At 39.3% G+C, this 21,096-nt stretch overlaps 1 protein-coding gene and 1 pseudogene across 2 annotated transcripts in view; both read left to right on the top strand.

Annotated features, from left to right (window-relative positions):
* UBAP2 (ubiquitin associated protein 2) overlaps positions 1 to 21,096 on the top strand; it is a 134,406-nt gene that overhangs the window by 71,548 nt on the left and 41,762 nt on the right. For both annotated transcript variants that reach the window (XM_021927437.2, XM_021927438.2), the window contains 4 exons: positions 2,345 to 2,399; positions 3,837 to 3,940; positions 11,751 to 11,816; positions 14,685 to 14,737. In XM_021927437.2, coding sequence (XP_021783129.1) covers positions 2,345 to 2,399; positions 3,837 to 3,940; positions 11,751 to 11,816; positions 14,685 to 14,737 — 278 coding nt within the window. The remainder of the gene's footprint in view (positions 1 to 2,344; positions 2,400 to 3,836; positions 3,941 to 11,750; positions 11,817 to 14,684; positions 14,738 to 21,096) is intronic.
* Positions 6,351 to 9,379, top strand: LOC103878241 (annotated as a pseudogene).

The raw sequence follows: 21,096 nt of genomic DNA, 5'->3' as shown, positions 1-21,096 counted from the left end.
ATGTATACATGTGCCATGTTGGTGTGTTGCACCCATTAACTGGTCATTTACATTAGGTATATCTCCTAATTCTGTCCCTCTCCTCTCCCACAACCCCACAACAGGCCCCGGTGTGGGATGTTCCCCACCCTGTGGCACAGCTAGCTTTTAAAGTCCTTCTTACTATCTTTTGGGGATGAGGGGAAGGAGTGCTTTCTATCTTTTTAGATTAGGCCCACTTTCTGCATTTGCTTCCCTTCAGGCTGTTTGAAAAGGAGGGATGTCTGCAGTTAAGATCTGCCCCAATAGGGGTGGTTGGTTGTTCTTTGAATTTTGGCTTTCAGAGTAATGAGCAACTAGGCCAGGCATGGTAGCTCACACCTATAATCCCAGCACTTTCGGAGGCTGAGGTGAGCGGATCACTGGAAGCCGGGAGTTCAAGACCAGCCTGGCCAATATGGCCAGTGAAATCCCAACTCAGAAAAAGAAAAAAAAAAGTAATGAGCAACTTTTCCATTTCGATTCTCAGCATGGAATATGTAAATATTAGTCAAAACTTGAAGCGGGGGGTGGTGGCTTATGCCTGTAATCCCAGTACTTTGGGAGGGTGAGGTGGGTGGATCACTTGAGGTCAGGAGTTCAAGACCAGCCTGGACAACGTGGTGAAACCCTGTCTCCACTAAAAATACAAAAATTATCCAGGCGTGGTGACGCAGGCCTGTAATCCCAGCTACTCGGGAGACTGAGGCACAAAAATCATTTGAACCTGGGAGGTGGAGGTTGTGGTGAGCTGAGATTACGCCACTGCACTCCAACCTCGGTGACAGAGCAAAACTCTGTCTCAAAAAATTAAAAAAAAAAAACCCTTGAACAGTCATTCAACAGATACGTAGTAGAGTCCCAGGGCTTGAGGAAGAAAGGTACAGCATTTACCATAACATGGTTTATTCACTTTGATAATCTTTGGAAACGTTGGACTTGGTTTTCATGATTAAAATACACTGGATTTTTATTCTGAGCTGCTAGATTAATCTGTTCCTTCCAGATAACAATGCAGGGAAATGGTATATACACAGAAACCAACGTTACTAGTAGCATTACTGCCAGGTGAGTGCGAAACAATAATTCTATTATTTTGTTAGAATTTATGGGGAAGATGGATTGGATTTTTTTTAATTTTTTTATTTTTTGAGACGGAGTCTCGCTCTGTCGCCCAGGCTGGAGTGCAGTGGCTGGATCTCAGCTCACTGCAAGCTCCGTCCCCCAGGTTTACGCCATTCTCCTGCCTCAGCCTCCCGAGTAGCTGGGACTACAGGCGCCTGCCACCTTGCTCGGCTAGTTTTTTGTGTTTTTTAGTGGAGACGGGGTTTCACTGTGTTAGCCAGGATGATCTCGATCTCCTGACCTCGTGATCCACCCGTCTCGGCCTCCCAAAGTGCTGGAATTACAGGCTTGAGCCACCGCGCCCGGCCCCGGATTGGATTTTTTAATTAAAAAAAATTTTTTGTTAGAGGCTCATGCCACTGTGCCCATAAAAAATAGTTTTGTAGAGAGGGAGTCTCCCTGTATTGCCCAGACTGGCCTTGAACTCCTTGCTCAAGCCACCCTTCCACCTCAACTTCCCAAATTGTTGAAATTATAGGTGTGAGCCACCATGCCTGTCTCAGAAAAGTTTTTAATTTTCATAAAGTCCATTTTGTCTAGTTTTTCTTTTTTTGCCTGTAGTTTTGGTGTCATATTGAAGAAATCATTGGTAAATCCAGTGTTGTAAAGCATTTGCTTTGTGTTTTTCTCTGAGAGTTTTATAGTTTTAGCTCTTAAATTTAGGCCTTTGCTCTTTAGTTCAGGATTTTAATGAAGAGAGAATGTGGAAAGGTGCTAGTCATAATTTTCTCTTCTTGTTTGCTTATTCCCATGCTTGCTGCCATTTTGGTCTTTGATCAAAGACCTAGTATTTAAAATGATATTTAACAGTGCCTTCAGCTTACTTTGAATTTTCCTCTTTCTGGTTCTCATTTCATTTTATAGTAGTGGCTTATAATTCCATGATGTTTGCCCTTCCTGATTTTAAAGGGTGCAGACTGTTTTATAATATAACCTTCCTGTGTTTAGCTGTCAAATACCACAAATATAATACAAGGAGAATTTAATTCTTTTCTAGCCTTAGAAGTCACTAACTGGGTATAGGTAGTTGTATCATCAGGGATCAGTAAATTGGAAATTGGATGCCCTGGATTGGAATGTTGGTGCCATTAGGAACAATGATAATATTGTCTGGGTAGTGAGTATAGGATGAAGAAGGAAGTGTAATTGTGTAGGACATGAATATTATTTTATAATATAATTGTTTGTTTTTTTTTTAAAGGATTTGGACGTGGCAGAGGGAGAGGGGCAGGAAGGTTCTCAACCCAAGGCATGGGGTAAGTCATAGCCATCCTATTTTTATAGTTATTTAATTCCCTAGTTTTTATGCTTCAATTGCCTCTAATACCCTGCATCTAATTTGATCATCATGGTGAATCTAGTGTTTTCTGTACTTAAAGAGATTTACAAATAAGAAAAATAATATGAATAAAATTGATCTTTTAAATAGGCATTAGAGCAGGGTTTCTAGCCTTGGCACTATTGATTGTGGATTGGATAATACTTCCATGGAGTGGTAGGGTCTCCTGTATATTGTAGGATGTTTAGCAACATCTGTCCTCTCTGTACTATTAATAAATATCAGTAGCAGTCACCTGAAGTTGTGACAACATACCTACAGACATACCTAAATGGCACTGCCTAAGGGCCATGTTAGTTAATCCAGCCATTGTCTTCGAATGCTAAGTAAATGTAGTGCTTATTTATGTATAAGTGATATCTTTTTCCTAAATTGTAATAGTGAACATTGAACAGACTCAAAGGTAGTAAAATCAGAGGTTTATTTCTTGTTTCCGGGTGTTATTTTACTTTTTGTTGCTTCTAAAACATTAGCTCCCATTGAATTTTTAGAAAAAGTTTTAAAACATCCTGTGGAAGCCATACGTAGATGCAGTCAAGGAAGGGAATTGGCTCCAAGAAAAGCCCTTTGTCTCTCTCTAACTTCAGGCAGCACTCTTGGTGTCAGTGCCTTCTAGATAAGTGGTGGTGCCTCCTGCAATCTGCCTTCTGCCTAAGCTCCTTCGAGGAAAAGGAGGGATGAAAACACAGGGAGCAAACTCTCAGGAACGCTTTAAGACATAGCCCTGCCCATTAGCTGTAAATTGTTTTGTGGATTTTTCTGTTTACTTCACATTCCTTTGTGAAAATTTTAAAGGTAATATTTGTTTTGGCTCATGTTAGACCTCTGAACCATGATTCAGTTAAACTGGGTGTTCAGTTTAGGATTTTATTGAAAAGAAATAGAGGTGCTGAACAAAATGTTTTCTTCTTTATCTAATGTTTCTATAAAGAAGCATATAATTCTAAGCTATAAAAGGTTCAAAGCCAAACTTGGATTCTGACTTGGGAAGAAAATACCTGTGTTCCCTATTTATTCCTTATTTTTCAGCAGGACTCTTATGAGAGCCCTTATTCTGCCTTGAAAGATTATGGGTCTCCTTGTCTGCTTTAGGATGCTGAGGACCATGTTTTAGGAAAATAAGGCTATTATACCAGAATGTGTGGAAGGTCCCTAGGCAGCTTCTGGTTTTCACATCCGCATCTCCATGGCTGGCAGAATTAGTTATATTTAAATAGGGGAAGAAGAGGTGATGTCTTTTACAGTGGCTGTGAGAAGACACTGGGCTTGTTTGGTGGAAGATCATGTATGGTTAATATTTTGGCTTAGGTGCTTGCTTCTCTTGCCTTTATTATTTCTTTATTTCAAACCCCAGGACATTTAATCCTGCGGACTATTCAGATTCTACATCTACAGATGTGTGTGGGACAAAGCTAGTAGTTTGGGAAGCTGCTCAGAATGGTGCAGATGAGGGAACTGGTAAGTGTTCTGTTTTTGCCAGAGATGAGTTTTAAATGTTTGAGCTATTAAGAGTTTTATGTTCTCATGCAAAGATGAAGTCTAAATGTGCTGATGGAAAAGAATGAAAAACAGGCTACTGTCCTACCTCTGAAACTATTCTTAGTTGGTTCTTACCACTAAAGTCTGTCACATATAAATCTCATGATGACAAAGAATTTGATTTTCCCTTCTGCGAGCTAGGAAAGAGGCTATATAAGGTAATTGGCATAAATCAGCACAAACCCACACTCCAATCAAAGTATGTCACAGATATATAGAATTTCTGAGGAGAAGATTTTTTACTGGAAGTACTTCCCATTTCTAATGGTGGATTCTTTGGTCAGATAATGTATGATAATGTGGTAGATGATAGATGGATTTGTAGCAATGTTGCTACTGCAGGTTTTTCTGTATCATGCTGTTTCTGGATTATTTTCTGAAATTCTTGGGGTAAATATTGGTTGTTTATTTATATAGAACTCTTTGTACAGTAAGTATTGAGATTATACTTATAGAAACATAATTTAGCCAGGTGCAGTGGCTCACACCTGTAATCCCAGCACTTTGGGAGACCGAGGCAGATGGAGCATTTGAGGTCAGGAATTCGAGAGCAGCCTGGCCAACATGGTGAAACCCCGTCTCTACAGAAATATAAAAAAATTAGCCAGGCTTGGTGGTGCGTGCCTGTAATCCCAGCTACTTGGGAGGCTGAGACAGGAGAATCGCTTGAACCCAGGAGGTGGAGGTTGCAATGAGCCGAGATCGTGCCATTGCACTCCAGCCTGGGCAACAGAGCGAGACTTCATCTCAAAACAACAACAACAAAAACAAAAACATAATTTAACACAATGAAATATAACCTAGATTTAGAATATAGTTCGATAAATTATCAAGCCCTGGTGCAAGTGGTTCATGCCTGTAATCTCAGCATTTAGGTGGCTGAGGCGGGAGGATCACTTGAGCCACAGTTTGAGGTGAGCCTGATTAACATAGTAAGATCTCATCTATACTAAGAAAACGTAAAAAATTAACATGGCATGGTGGTGTGCGCCTATGGTCCCAGCTGCTTGGGAGGCTGGAGAGGGGAGTGTCACTTGAGCCTGGGAGGTTGAGGATGATATAAGCTATGATTGTATCACTGCACTCCAACCTGGCAACAGAGCAAGGCTGTATCTCAGAAATAAAAAATAAAATAAAATAATGCACACAAGCATCCATATAACATCAACCCTAGCCAGAAAGTAAGAGAGTACGACCAGAATCACAACTAATCAACTGTAAATAGAGAAACTGTAAAGAGGGTCAACAAAATTTGTAAGTTGTTATTTGAAAACACTAGTAAAATTGTTAAGCTTCTTATGAGATCATCAAGGGAAGGTGAAGAACATGAGTAATTAGTTCCAGGAAGGAGAAAAGGAATATTGATATAGATCATACAGATATTAAGGAGATTATAAGATACTGTATGTCGATTTTTTTTTTTTTGGCAACAAGTTTGGAATTACTGACTAATTTCACTCTTGTAAAAATCTTTAACCTACGTATTTGAAAATAGAATTCAGTAAGACAGAAACAGGAAAAGGTTACCATAACCACGTTAAAATTATGCTTGGGTCGAGCGTGTTAAATCACACCTGTAATCCCAGCACTTTGGGATGCTTAGATGGGCAGATCACTTGAGCTCAGGAGTTTGAGACCAGCCTGGGCAACATGGTGAAACCCCATCTCTGCAAAAAAATACAAAAATTAGCTGGGTGTAGTAGCATATGCCTGTGGTCTCAGCTACTTGGGATGCTGAGGTGGGAGAATCACTTGAATCTGGGAGACATAGGTTGCAGTGAGCTGAGATTGTGCCACTGCACTTTAGCCTGGGTGACAGAGTGGGACTCTGTCTCAAAAAAAGAAAGAGAGAAAGAACGAAAGAAAGAGAAAGAATGAATTACACCTGGTATTTAAGTTTGCTTAACTGTGTTTTTTGGGGTGGGGGGGTTTTGAGATGGAGTCTCTGTCACCCAGGCTGGAGTACAATGGCATGATCTTGGCTCACTGCAACCTCCACCTCCCAGGTTCAAGCGATTCTCCTGCCTCAGCGTCCTGAGTAGCTGGGATTACAGGTTTCCGGCACTATGCCTGGCTAATTTTTTTGTATTTTTAGTAGGCAGGGTTTCACCATGTTGGCCAGGCTAGTCTCGAACTGCTGACCTCAAATGGTCCACTCACCTTGGCCTCCCAAAGTGCTGGGATTACAGGCGTAAGCCACCGTGCCCCACCTTCTTTTCTTTTTTTTTTTCTTTTTTCTTTTTTTTTTTTTTGAGATGGAGTTTCGCTCTGTCGCCCAGGCTGGAGTGCAGTGGCCGGATCTCAGCTTTTCTTTTTTTTAAGAGAACATCTCACTCTGTTGTCCGGGCCGGAGTGCAGTGGTGTGATCATCAGTCACTGTAGCCTTGAACCACTGGATTCAAGCCATCCTCCCACCTTAACCTCCCTAGTACTTACTGCTGGGACTATGGCACACACCACTGCACTGGGTGAATTTTAAAATTTTTTGTAGATATAAGATTTTGCATTGTTGCAGAGGCTGGTCTTGAACTCCTGGCTTCAAAGATCCTCCCACCCAGCCAGTGCTGGGATTACTGACATGAGCCACCATGCCCAGCTTAGTTTGTTTAACTTTTAAAAAACAAATCAGTCCACTCCTAGATGCATACCCAAAAGACAGGAAAATGTAGGTTCACATAAAAATCTTGTACAAAAAGATTCATAGCAACATAATTCATAATTATAAAAAAGTAGAAACAACCCATACTTCCTATTAAACAGGTCTGTCAGGGTAGGGGAAGAAACCTCAAATGTTTATCAATGGATGAATGTATAAGCAAAATATAGAATATACATAGAATAGAATAATGTTCAGCCATAAAAAGGAATTAAGGTACATGCTACAACATGAATGAACCTTGAAAATAGTATGCAGAGTCACAGAAAGACCACATATATTGTGTTTTATGATTTTATTTGTCTGAAATGTCTAAGGCAAATTTATAGGGACAGAAATTAGCTTGGTGGTTGCCTAGGACTGGAACTATTTGGGAAAAGTGGTGAGTGACTACGAATGAGTATGGGGTTTGTTTCAGAGGTGATGGTTACACAAATTGTGAATATACTAAAAATTATTCAGCCGTCTACTGTAAAAGGGTAGATTTCATGTTATGTGTGTTATATATAAAAATACAGAAATAAGTATTATCCATTTAACAGAATTAAAGATAAAAATCCTTATGATTATTTCTGTAAGGAAAAGCGTTCAATATTCGTTCATGATTAAAACAAACCAACAGTGTTTCTGAATGGCATGTGGGATTTGAGCCGGATAATGGTCTTTGATTCCAGCAACATGGAGACTTTGTACCACGGCCCATTCTTAGTGCTTGAATGTCCCAACGTGAAGCTGACGAAGCCGACCAGGCTGCACATGCCTTCAGCCATGACTGTGTATGCTTTGGTGGTGATGTCTTGCTTCCTCATGACCAGAGGAATAATTTATGATGTTATTGTTGAACCTCCAAGTGTTGGCTCTGTGACCGATGAACATGGGCATCAGAGGCCAGTAGCTTTCTTGGTGTACAGAGTAAATGGACAATATATTATTATGGAAGGACTTGCATCCAGCTTCCTGTTTACAGTGGGAGGTTTAGGTTTCATAATCCTGGACCAGTCAAATGCACCAGATATCCCCAAACGCAGCAAATTTCTTCTTCTATTCTTTGGATTTGTTTGTGTCCTATTGAGTTTTTTTTACAGTTAGAGTATTCATGAGAATGAAACTGCCAGGCAATCTGATAGGTTAGAGTGCCTTTTGAGAAGAAATCAATGGATACTGGATTTGCTCCTGTCAATGAAGTTTTAAAGTCTATACCAATCCGCTATTGTGAAATGTGGAAAAGAATGAAGAGCAGCAGTAAAGAAATATGTAGTGAAAACACTGGAAGTGTATTGATGCTTGGAGTAAAATTTCTTCTTGGTATCAGAGACAAGTTTATCACAGTATTTTTTTTCCTGCTAATCTGTTGAGATCAGTGATGTTGAGTGACATTTTCTTCTTAGTTTTTCGTTTTTTAAAGAAAATATACTCCAGTTTACAAATATAGTATTGAATAAAGTGATTATGTTTTACAGCCCCTTTAACTTTTTTTTGTAGATGACATTTCTGATTTTCAGAATTAATGTAAAATCAAGAAGCAAGATTCCATAAGTTGAGAATTCTGGATGGCTGATCAGTTTTACCTATGGTGCCTTGCCTTTTAATAGGGAGTGTGATAATACATTATTCCAAATATGTATGTATGACTGTTTCCTGAACAATAAGATCTATGAAAGGAACAGAAATAATTTTTCTAATTAAAAACAAACAAAACCCTGGCAATTAGAAATACAAGGAATTTCCTTAATCAGATAAGGAATATCTGTAAACTTACAGCAGGTATTACAGTCACTGGTGATATATAGAGTGTTTTTCCTCTGGAACAGGATAAAAACATGTGGTCACTGCTTCCATTCGCACTGTTCTGGAGGTCCTAGCCAGTGCAATAAAGAAAAATAAGTAAGTCATAAGGACTGGAAAGGGAGAATAAACCATTGTTTTCTGTGATTATGTAAAAGAAACTATAGATGAATTATTGGAGAGTTTCACAAGCACAAAATGCAAGACACAAGTTTCATGAATGAATGTATTTCTGTAAATCGTCAACAAACAGAAAATGGAAAAAAATTGCTAGTAGCTCCAGAAAACACCAAATACCTAGGAATAAGTCTAATGATATGTAAAATATGTAAGATTAGAAAAAATAGAAAACAATATTGAGAGAAAATAAAGAAGACAATAAATAGAGGGATATACCACTTTAATATATTTTAGTCTTACTGTTGTGATATTTAGTTTTTATTGACTCAGTCTTTGAATTTATTAATCCATGGTAGTCCATCTCATGTAAATATTCCCCACTGATTTTTTTAAAAAATCAAATTTGTTGATGTAGTTTATATATATATATGATAAAATTCTCCCTTTAGAGGTATAGAGGATGAATTCTAACAAATACGTATAGAATTATAACCAGCATTAAAATATAATTATGGTGCTTCTTTACTAGCAATGAACAATTGTAAACAAAGAATAAGAAAAACAGTACTTTTTTTAGAGTACCAAAAAAACAAGAAATAGTTGTATTTCTGACTATATATATGCAAGATTTGTATGTTGATATTATGCAACATGTTGGGAAAGATAAAAGAAGACCCTAATAAAAGGGAACATATTCAGTGTTCATGAATTGGAAGACTCAAAATCTTTGAAATGTCATTTCTCTCCAAATTGATCGATAGCTTCAGCATAATTCCAATCAAAATCTTCTCAGATTTTTGACAACTTGATTCTTTTTTTTGAGATGGATTCTCACTCTCACCCAGGCTGGAGTGCAGTGTTGCAATCTTACCTCACTGCAACCTCCACCTCCTGGGTTCAAGTGATCTCCTACCTCAGCCTCCTGAGTAGCTGGGATTACAGGTGTGTGCCACCATGCCCAGCTGGTTTTTTTTTTTTTTTTTTTCCCCTGTATTTTTAGCAGAGACGGGGTTTCACCATGTTGGCCGGGTCAGTATTGAACTCCTGACCTCAAGTGATCTGCCCACCTCAGCCTCCCAAAGTGGTGGGATTACAGGTGTGAGATACTTTGCCTGGCCTTGACCACTTGACTCTAAAATTTTTATATAATATTAAAGGGACTAAAGTAGCATAAACAGTTTTGAAAAGAAAAAAAAGTTCTACACTCCCTAATTTTAAGAACTGCTCTAACACTACAGTAAGCAAGACATATAAATCAATAGCATAGTAGTTTACATATACATATGGCTAATTGTTTTTTGTCAAAGATTATGAGGCAGTTCAATGCCATACATTATACTGTATACAGAAATTACCCTGCAAGTTTATACTTAAACATGAAACCTAAAAGTACAACTTACAAAGAACTTATAGTGGCAAATCTTAGTGACTTTAGGTTAGGTGAAGATTTCTTATATAGAATCTGATAAGCCTGAGTCATAAAAGAGAAAACTGACAAAGTACATTTTATCAAAAATTGTAAAATTCTTCTGAAGAGAAAAATGATAGGATGAGCTGTAGTCTTGGAGAAAATGTTTATATAAAATCCATATTTGATAAGGACTTATATACAAAATAAAGAACTCTCACAATTCAGTAATAAGAAAACAACCCCCTAAAACAAATGAGCAATTAAAAATGGGGAAAAAAATGGAAGAAGTTCTAGAAATGGATAGTAGTGATTGTACAGCATTGGGAATATACTCAGTGCCACTAAATTGTACACTTGAAGAGGGTTAGACGTGGTAAACTTTGTGTAATGTCTATTTCAACACGGAGACTGGTGAAGGATAATTTCCTGTGAATCTGTAATTATTTTAACAGAAGAAGTTCATAGAAAGCAAAGTATTTGCATTTACAAGGGAAGATGATAAATGGATAGCAAACAAATCCGTAAGAATGTGCTCATCATCATTCGTCATTGGGGAAATACAAAGTAAAGCCACATTGAGTTACGCCCATTCACCTATTAAAATGACTTTAAAGGAAACGAAAAATTCCAAGTGCTGGTGAGGATTGTGGAATAACAGGTACTCATATACATGCCTGGTGGGAAAGCATACCTTTATCATACCATCTGACAACCCCATTCTTAGGTTTTTATAAAAGTGGAATGAAAACACATCCAAACAAAAATATGTATGTGATATTATAGTGCCTTTATTAATACCTCCACTGATGTTTTTTTTCTTCTTCTTTTTTTAAGAGATGGGGGTCTCAGTTTGTTGCCCAGGCTGGAGTGTAGTTGGTATTCACAGGCATAATCTTAGTGCACTGCAACCTCAAACTCCTGGGCTCAAGTGATCCTCCTCCATCACCCTCCTGTGTAGCTGGAACTACAGCCCTGCACCACTGTGCACAGCTTCCACACAGTGTGGAGGAACTGTGTGTGGAAGCTGTGCCCACTTCCATGGCTTTGAAGCCGAATGTTGTCCAACTGTTGAAGCAGAATGTTGAATTAGTCAATTAGTTACTTTTTTTCTTATTTTATCTTTCCTCCTCTCTTTCTTCTTTCATCTCCTCCCACTTATTATTTAAAGTAGCAGATTTCTTGCTGAAAAGCATTTAGATAAGCAAAACCAGTTTGTTGTAGAATACAGTTAAAGGATGTCATCAGCTGATGGTGCTGGCTATTTTTCCAGAGGCCTCACAGAATGATATTGGCTTGTTGATAAGGGAGTTCTGAGTCCAGGACTCGGCCTTATAGGCTCAGAAACCCAACTGTTGATGGTACAATAACCACAATTCTGTTCGCAATGTGAGGAGCATTCAAATTAACCAAACTAGAAAGACTTGTGTATACTCAGAATGCTAATTGATAAGTTTTCTAAAAACTGGTACCTGTTAAACAGATTAGAATACTGTCTTTGATGAGTGAGAAGGGAACTTGGTAAACATGGGCATGAGAGTGAGAATAATTGAAGTAATTTGAGCGTCCAAGAGCCATCAGGGATAAAATTCATAACTTGATTTGCAGTGACCTGTAAGAGTATGGATTTCAACTACATTTCACTATCCTTGGGCAGTAACGCAGCATATACATAGCTTTGACGGTGACTATCTTCTCTTGTGATGAATACTTTCATTCTTTTGATATGTTTAAACGCTCAATTTTACATTGGTCCACAGAACTGGCATCAGATACTCACAACGTAGCTCAGGATCTGTCAAACAAAAGTTCTTATGGACTCAAAGGTATGAATACTTAATTTTTTTAATTTTTTAAGTTAAGAATCTTATAAATTGCTTGCAATATCTTTCATTTTTTATCAAAGCTAGCTAATACAAATTTATCAGATAAATGTTTGTAAACTATACCCATTTATTTGGTAATCAAATTTGCAGTTTGCTAATGGAAATGTTTGATTGACTTTCAAGGTGCCACAGAATTTTCACCATTGTTTTCCTTTTTCCTAAGTGGCCTTCTTTAACATACATTCATTAGAGGACTAACACCAAGTTAAACTGAACCTGAAGCATTCATCTCAAATACATTATTTTAAGCTGAAAATAAGGATTGTTGAAGTTTTTCCCTTATGTTTTGGGGTGTAGGTCTAATGTGAACCAAATTAAAATTTTAATATTCCAAAATATGATTAGGACCTGAGCCTCTGCCTTCTGTATTTAATGTCTGGAATTTTTTATAGTCTGTATGGCTAGTTCCTGCAGTGTGGCACTTGCTTCTGACATGGGAGTTTTCCCTGTAATTTCCTGACACGCCACTCTATCATGTTGCATCTCTGCTTTTAACTGTTTTCCTGTTTTTCCTTCAGGCTACATAGTGCCTTGTACTTGCTTTTAAATGTACTCAGATTCTCACCCTACTATGCAAGTCCAAAGTTGTGTTTAATTATTTTCAAAATACTGCTCTCAAAGTGGTAGGCCAGTCTTTTTTTTATTATTTTTATTATTTTATTTTTATTTTTATTATTTTTTTTGAGATGGAGTTTTGTTCTTGTTGCCCAGGCTGGAGTGCAATGGCATGATGTCGGCTCACTGCAACCTCCACCTCCCGGGTTCAAGCAATTCTGCCTCAGTCTCCCAAGTAACTGGGATTTATAGGTGTGAGTCACCACCTCTGGCTAATTCTTTGTATTTTTAGTAGAGACGGGGTTTCACCATGTTGGCCAGGCTGGTCTCAAACTCCTGACCTCGGGTGATCCACCCACCTCTGCCTCCCGAAGTGCTGCAATTACAGGCATGAGCCACTGCTCCAGGCCTATTTATTTATTTATTTATTTATTTCTGAGATGGAGTCTCTGTTGCCCAGGCTGGAGCAGTGGCATGATCTCAGCTCACTGCAACCTCCGCCTCCCGGGTTCAAACGATTCTCCTGCCTCAGCCTCCCCAGTAGCTGGGACTATAGGCACACGCCACCACGCCCCGCTAATTTTTGTATTTTTAGTAGAGACAGGGTTTCACCATATTGACCAGGCTGGTCTTGAACTCCTGACCTCGTGATCCACCCACCTCAGCCTCCCAAAGTGCTGGGATTACAGGCATGAGCCACCATGCCCAGACTGTTTTTTTTTTATTTTTAAGATACCTCCTGAATTGTCATGGTAGGTCATTCTTACTGCATATCATGTATAAAAGCCTGTTTTAACTTACTACATTAACTGTATGTATAGTGGCTGAGCTGTTCAAATTTATGTGTATTTTATTGCAGTTTTAAAACTTAGAAAAAAGAATGTATATTTTAAGCTTTAGAATACTTTTAATATTTTTTATGTAGGTTTTTGTAATGTTTCATCATTGTTTTTCTCCTGGAAATTTTCCTTTGTATCCGTGTGTGTGTATCCTTTATATCTGTGTGTGTGTATATTTCATCTTCCCCATCAAGCTTTGTCTTACCATGCTGGCTTTCATTAACTTCATCCTCCACATTTCCAGTGTTATTAGTGGTTTCTCAGAATTAAATGTTTTCCGTTTTGAAACCATCTGTATTTTACACTCAAATATTGGCACAGTTTACATCATATTTCACAGAGAGCCATCCCAATCTGAAATCAGTATATCGTGTTAAAAACATTCCACAAATAAGGACTCTCTTTCTAAGAGACAATCATCATTTTACTTAGGAGGAGGTCAGTTATTCCCCTATTTACATGATTCTAAGGAAGGTAGACATGGTTACCTGACTTCTTTTGTCTCACAAGCGCGCCCCTCCTCCTTTTCCCTCTCCATACACAACTTTTGGAGAGAAACAGAATTTTGTGTGTCAGATGATTAACTCCTTGCTTCCTATAAAGGAACTGAAAACATCCATAATCCCGCTTTCTGGGGTTAGTCGTCGTTAATTTCTTAGTGTATTTCCTTTAAAACTGTTATCTATGGGCATGTTTTTTAGTACATACTATAAACAATGGCCCTCTACTTATATAAGATCTGTAAATAAGCATTTTTTGAGTAGCAACACTTTTCTTTAAAGTACTTAGATGTGTTATGGATGAGTATTCTGTAAGAACTGTTTGAGTGCATCCTGTGTACTGACTTCAGAACTTAAAGCAGCAGACTTGATATAAGCAAGAGTAATGTTAAACTTTGCTGGAGACCTATTAGGAAACCATATAGTAGAGCTAACATTTTATTAAAAGGATGCTTCTCTAAATTTGATAGTTCAGTAATCCAACTAAAATAGGGTCCAAGACAGATTTGCCTTAAAATGAAATTTTTTGTTTTAAAGACTACATCATAAGAAATCAAACCATTGTTAAATGTCTATATTTGTGCTATGTCCATACTTTCTTAATCATGGCAGCATTGCTTGGATGTGACCTATATTGAAGCAAAATCCATTTTAAACACTGATTTGCGGTTATGTAGATAGTGACTACTAGTCAAGTTACATTTGTAAACATTACTTCAAAGAGAAGGGGAGAAAAGAAGTATTACTGATTTTACCGAGAATAGATTAAGATCATCCTGTTTCTTGGGTTGTAAACTAAATTGCTAGTGAGGTATATATATCTTTTCCTGAATAGTACACAAAAAGGATTCATTTGGACTCAGATTGTATTTGACTTTGTGGTATAAACTTTAATTGCTGTTGTTTCCCAACAGGGGCTTGGAAGAATTCTGTGGAGGAGTGGACAACAGAAGACTGGACTGAAGATGTAAGTGTTTGCTGTCAGATGAGACCTTTCTTTCTTTTTCTTTTTTTTTTTTTTGAGGTGGAATTTTGCTTTTGTTGCCCAGGCTAGAGTGCAGTGACGTGAACTTGGCTCATTGCAACCCTCACCTCCCGGATTCAAGCAATTCTCCTGCCTCATCCTCCCAAATAGCTGGGATTACAGGTGTGTGCCACCACGCCTGCCTAATTTTGTATTTTTTTTAGCAGAAACGGTGTTTCACCATTTTGGTCAGGGTGGTCTCAAACTCCTGACCTCAGGTGATCCACCTGCCTCAGCCTCCCAAAGTGCTGGGATTACAGGTGTAAGACGCTGCGCCCGGCAGATACCTGTCTTTCGGTGTTTGCTGGGGGCTTTGTTACTTGGAAGAAAGAGCCTGAGACATCTTATCTCATCTTGGCTTCTTTTTTGTCATCGTAGCCAGGGTTTTAGAGAGTTGGCTTTTTTAGCAGATGCTTCTTAGAAGGAACTTAGTGTTTTCAGATTTTTGAGAATATTTGTTTTCATGCTTAAAAATGACCAAGTGTCAAGATGATTTGGGAAACTGGAAAAACCAAACAAGAAAAAAAGTTGAGGTGTTAGGCTGGGCGTAGTGGCTCACAACTATAATCCCAGCACTCTGAGAAGCTAAGGTATGAGGATCACCTAAAGCCAGGAATATGAGACCTACCTGAGTAACAAAGTGAGACCCTGTCTCTACAAAAAAATAATAATAAAAAAATTACCGGCCGGGCGCCATGGCTCAAGCCTGTAATCCCAGCACTTTGGGAGGCCGAGACGGGTGGATCATGAGGTCAGGAGATCGAGACCACCCTGGCTAACATGGTGAAACCCCATCTCTACAAAAAAAAAAAAAAAATTACCTGGTTGTTTGGTTGTGCATCTGTAGTCTCAGCTACTCAGGAGGCTAAGGCAGGAGGATCTCTTGAGCCCAGGACTTCAGTGCTGCATTATCGTTCCACTGCCCTCTAGCCTGGGTGACAGAGCAAGAATGCGTCTTAAAGCAAACAAACAAAATTACCAGGTGTTAAGTAGGATTGATTTTTTTTTTAAAGCTTATCTCTGTTTTGTTTGACCTGATAGCCAGCTGACACTGTTGCCCAGATTTGTGAACTACTATTCTTTAGAATATTTTCATTAAAGGAGAATCTATATTTTGGGTCACAGTTGAAAGTAACCTGAATAGGGTTGCTCTGGTTCCATGCCCAACCTCTTCCCGTTTTGACTAGAAGAACGCTTTAAAAAAAAAAAAATTCGTTTATTCCACAGATATTTTTGAGCATATTACACTAGCTTCTGGGTACTGTCAGTCTATAAGTTCTGCTTTCAGCATAGTATTTTTTTTGGAAAAAAGAAAGTTAAATAATAAAGAGAAAAAAGGGATAAATAACCCAATACCATATTTTATACCTCTTTTCTGTTTGACTATCAAGTTCTAGAACTCTTGAGTTTGGTATCTGCCTGACACAGAGTTTGAGCAGACATTGAGCAGGAAAGAATAAATGGGTTACAAATACAGATCCTCAAAACTATTTACAATGACCCAGACTTTGAGATTCTATCTTTTTCTCTGTCTCCATATGTGTTTCCATTTATGCTAACAGGACCTGCTTGGAATGAGAAACAAGACACATGATTTCTGCTTGACTTGTTTAATGACCTTAGGCAGGGCATTATTCCTTGGGTCTTACTACTCCTTCACATACAGTATTATTTGTGTTTTAAGTGGTGTTTGAACAACCCACTACCATAGATAGGTTCATTTTACCTTGTAAAAAATAAGTATTTTAATTTTTTTTTTTTTTTTGAAACAGGGCCTTGCTCTTGCTCTGTCGCTCAGGCTGGAGTCCGGTGGTGCCATCATAGCTCACTGCAGCCTCAACCCCCCAGGCTCAAGCAGTTCTCTTGCCTTGGCTTCCCAAAGTGCCAGGATTGCAGGTGTAAGCCACCATGCCTGGCCAAAATTAAGCAATTTTTGGACAAGCATTTTTTTTTTTTTTTAAACTTTGCACTTTTGCTTCCTTTTTTTAGCAGGATTAAATCTGCCTTGTGAGGAGTGAGCTCGGTAGAGTGTGACAAAGATGAGAGTAGACATGTTCATTTAGTTAGGATTTGGGGGATATTTTCACTGCTACTACATACTAATTGAAAGTCCTTAGTGTTACGATGCCACCTGGCTCTCTAGCTATCCCTGGCTGTGCATCATACTGGTATGATGTTTGATACCTTTAATATCAGCAGCTGGACTTGATAAGTGGTTATTTAAACCAGTGGAGGGTTGGGCACTAGTATTAAAGGGAAGTCAAAGTGGACAGTCTTTGGACACCTTACCTTATTTTGAACAGAACCATCCCACATATAAATGTTTTGTATTATTAACATTTTTGCTAGGGTTTTGTTGCGAGGTGGGTTAGGAGAAGGTTGCAGGGCTAAAAGCTTTACATCTGGTTGCCTGTCAGGATCAGCAGGCATGTTAGAAAATCAGCAAGGGATCAGAAGACAGAATTCTGTGTAAATTCTAGCTGTTGACCTTCAACAAGGCGTCTTTCCAGTCCGAGCCTCCTATTTTTCATCTGTATAATGAATATCATAATAGCTGTCCTGCCTAAATTATTGGAGTTTTCTGTGGGTCACATGAAGTCTTTTGATGAACATGTGGTATCAGGCAGTATACATGTACTCCAGAGAGACATTAACATTCTGCTGTGTCAAAATATGTAATTCGTGAAAAGAGTTAACAGATAGAATTTGGGTATTTTTTTCTTTGGAATCACAAAAAATTTTAAATTTCTCTGCGGTGATACAAAGTAATGCTGATTGGTAGGGGAATAATCTAAAATGTGAATCCTAGATTCCTTCTAGATTTTAGAACAATAACTAGTCACCTCCTTTCTCCTTTTTTAAAAAATTTAATTAATCTATTTTTTATTTTTTGAGATGGAGTCTCTCCCTGTTGCGCAGGCTGGAGTGCAGTGGCACGATCTTGGCTCACTGCAACCTCCACCTCTGGGTTCAAGTGATTCTCCCGCCCCAGCCTCCCGAGTAGCTGGAATTAATAGATGCGTGCCACCATGCCTGGCCAATTTTTGTATTTTTAGTAGAGACGGGATTTCACCATGTTGACCAGGCTGGTCTTGAATTCCTAACCTCAAGTGATCCGTCCAACTCGGATTCCCAAAGGTCTGGAATTACAGGCATGAGCTACTGCGCCCAGCCTTTTTTTTCATTTTAGAGACTAGGTCTTGCACTGTTGCCCAGCTCACTCCGTCCCCAAACACCTGTGCTCAAGGGATCCTCTTGCCTCAGCCTCCAAGTAGTTGAGATTACAGGTGCATGCCATTGTGCCTGGCCCTTCCTTTAAAAAAAAAAAAAAAAAAAAGGCCAGACACAGTGGCTCACGCCTGTAATTCCAGCACTTTGGGAGGCCGCAGTGGGTGGATCACCTGAGGTCAGAAGTTCAAGACCAGCCTGGCCAACGTGGTGAAACCCTGTCTCTACTAAAAACACAAAATTAGCCGGGTGTGATGGTGGGTGCCTGTAATCCCAGTTACTTGGGGGAATGAGGCAGGAGAATCAGTTGAACCCGGGAGGCACTTGCAGTGAGCCGAGATTGCGCCATTGCACTCCAGCCTGGGCAACAGGAGCGAAACTCCGTCTCAAAAAAAATAAAAAATAAAAAACAAAAAGGCTGGGCACGGTGACTCATGCCTGTAATCCCCGCACTTTGGGAGGCCGAGGCGGGTGGATCACCTGAGGTCAGGAGTTCGAGACCAGCCTGGCCAGTATCGTGAAACTCTGTCTCCACTAAAAATACAAAATTAGCTGGGTATGGTGGCGCATGCCTGTAATCCCAGCTACTTGGGATGCTGAGGCAGCAGAATTGCTTGAACCCAGGAGGTAGAGGTTGCGGTGAGCCGAGATCACGCCATTGCACTCCATCCTGGGCAGCAAGAGCAAAACGCCATCTCAAAAAAAAAAAAAGAAGGGAACCATTCAGGGTTTTATTACCATGTTTAGATATGTCAGTGTTTATAGTAGTTCTCATTTACCTCATACTTCTTTTTCTTAAATTTATTTAATTTGTAAGTTTCTTTCAGGCAAAAATGGATTCACTGGAAATATGAAAATATGCTACCTTGGGGCAGGCACATTGGCTCATGCCTGTAATCCTAGCACTTTGGGAGGCTGAGGCAGGAGGATCGCTTGAGCCCAGGAGATCAAGATCTGCCTGGGCAACACAGGGAGGCCTTGTCTCTACAAAAAAATTTTAAAATAGCTGTGTGTGATGGCAGGTGCCTGTAGTCCCAGTTACTTTGGAGGTGGAGGTGGGAGGAATGCTTGAGCCTGGGAGGTTGAGTTTGTAGCTGCAGTGAGCCTCAGTGATCGTGTCACTGCATTCTTGCCTGGGTGACAGAGTGAGGTCTGTCTCCCAGAAAAGAAAAGAAGAAGAAAAAAAAAACCCTTCCCACACACCGTTTTGGAATAGGATGCAACTTAGGCCATTCTTGTTGACTTGTTGAAACAGTAAACAATTTAGCACTTTTATATTGTTGAAGAAAATGAACACCTACTGTCTGATTTACCTCCTGCTTACACATACTGTCTGAAGCAGGAAGTCTGGTTTTAAACAGTGTTTCTGAGACATTTAGAGTTGATAAGAATTATGGGACTCTTTTGAGTAGCATTTTTATGTTTTCCATGTTACCTCATTAGATCAACGTTTTCCAGGCTTTCAAAGCCGAGTCCCCACATTGAAAACGTAAAAAGAACACGTATCTTTTATTAACGTCAGTTGAGGTTTCAAAAAATTTATCCTGAATGCCATAAAAGTGAGTTAAAACAATGTACATGCACGTATGTTTATTGTGGCACTATTCACAATAGCAAAGACTTGGAACCAACCCAAATGTCCATCAGTGACAGACTGGATTAAGAAAATGTGACACATGTACACCATGGAATACTATGCAGCCTTAACAAAGGATGAGTTCATGTCCTTTGTAGGGACATGGATGCAACTGGCAACCATCATTCTCAGCAAACTATCGCAAGAACAGAAAACCAAACACCGCATGTTCTCACTCATAGTTTGGAACTGAACAATGAGAACACTTGGACACAGGAAGGGGAACATTACACAGCGGGGCCTGTTGTAGGGTGGAGGGATGGGGGAGGGATAGCATTTGCAGATCTACCTAATGTAAATGACGAGTTAATGGGTGCAGCACACCAGCATGGCACATGTGTACATATGTAACAAACCTGCAAGTTGTGCACATGTACCCTAGAACTTAAAGTATAATAAAAAATTTAAAAAACAATGTGCTTGTATCTCAAACTAATTATGCTGAGTGAAAGAAGCGAGAAATAAAGATTTGGATACTTTTATGATTTCATTTAAAATTCTAGAAAATGCAGCCTAATCTGTAGTGTCAGAAAGCATGTGAGTGGTTGTCTGAGGATGCAGACAAGTGGTGGGAATGAGCGATTCCACAGGGACAGGTGGAAATTGTGGGGGAGTAAAGAATATATTCACTGTCATAATTGTGGTGATGGTTTCATGGGAGCCTACGTATGCCAGACTTATTCAGTTATTTGGTTTGAATATTTGTGGTTTATTGGATGTGTTAGAATGTGATAAAATTAATTTTTTAAAAATAATAGAAACCCTTGGTTTAATAAAAATGAAATGCAAAATTATTCATCAATTAAATACTAAAGACATCTGTCTTTGGGGGGAGAAAACATAGATTATTTCACCTTTTCAAACTTCTTAATGACTTTTGAGGCAGGATCTCACTTTGTTCCCCAGGGTGGAGTGCAGTGGTGTGATGATGGCTCACTGCATCCTCAACCTCTGGACTGAAGCGATTCTCCCCAGCCTCAGCCTCCCATGTAGCTGGGACAGGTGCACACCACCATGACCAGCCAATTTTTTTTTTCCCCCCCTACAGATGAAGTCTTACTCCTGGCCTCAAGCAGTCCTCTTGCCTCGGCCACCCAGAGTGTTGGGCTTTCAGGTGTGAGCCACCATTCCTGGCCACCTTCTCAATTTTTTGGCATTTTTGGTAGCTTTGTTGATGGGTTTATTGGTATTCTCATTTTGTGTAATGACAAATAGAGAAGTGAGTCTGCGGTTGAGCCCTGGTTTGAGTGTTTCACTGTGTTGTTTACCATTAATCTCATTTTCCTGATTTGAAATCATTCTTGTAGGCTTTTCAATCTAAAATTGCCTTCACTTGCAGCCGGGCGCCATGGCTTACACTTGTAATCCCAACACTTCGGGAGGCTGAGTGGGTGCATCACTTGAGGCTAGGAATTAGAAATTATCCTGGGCAACATGG

This window comes from Papio anubis, chromosome 13 (assembly GCF_008728515.1).
Source record: "Papio anubis isolate 15944 chromosome 13, Panubis1.0, whole genome shotgun sequence".
In the NCBI taxonomy this organism is placed as follows: domain Eukaryota; kingdom Metazoa; phylum Chordata; class Mammalia; order Primates; family Cercopithecidae; genus Papio; species Papio anubis.
Note: the sequence above shows the minus strand (reverse complement) of the source record. Positions and strands in the feature narration are given on the sequence as shown.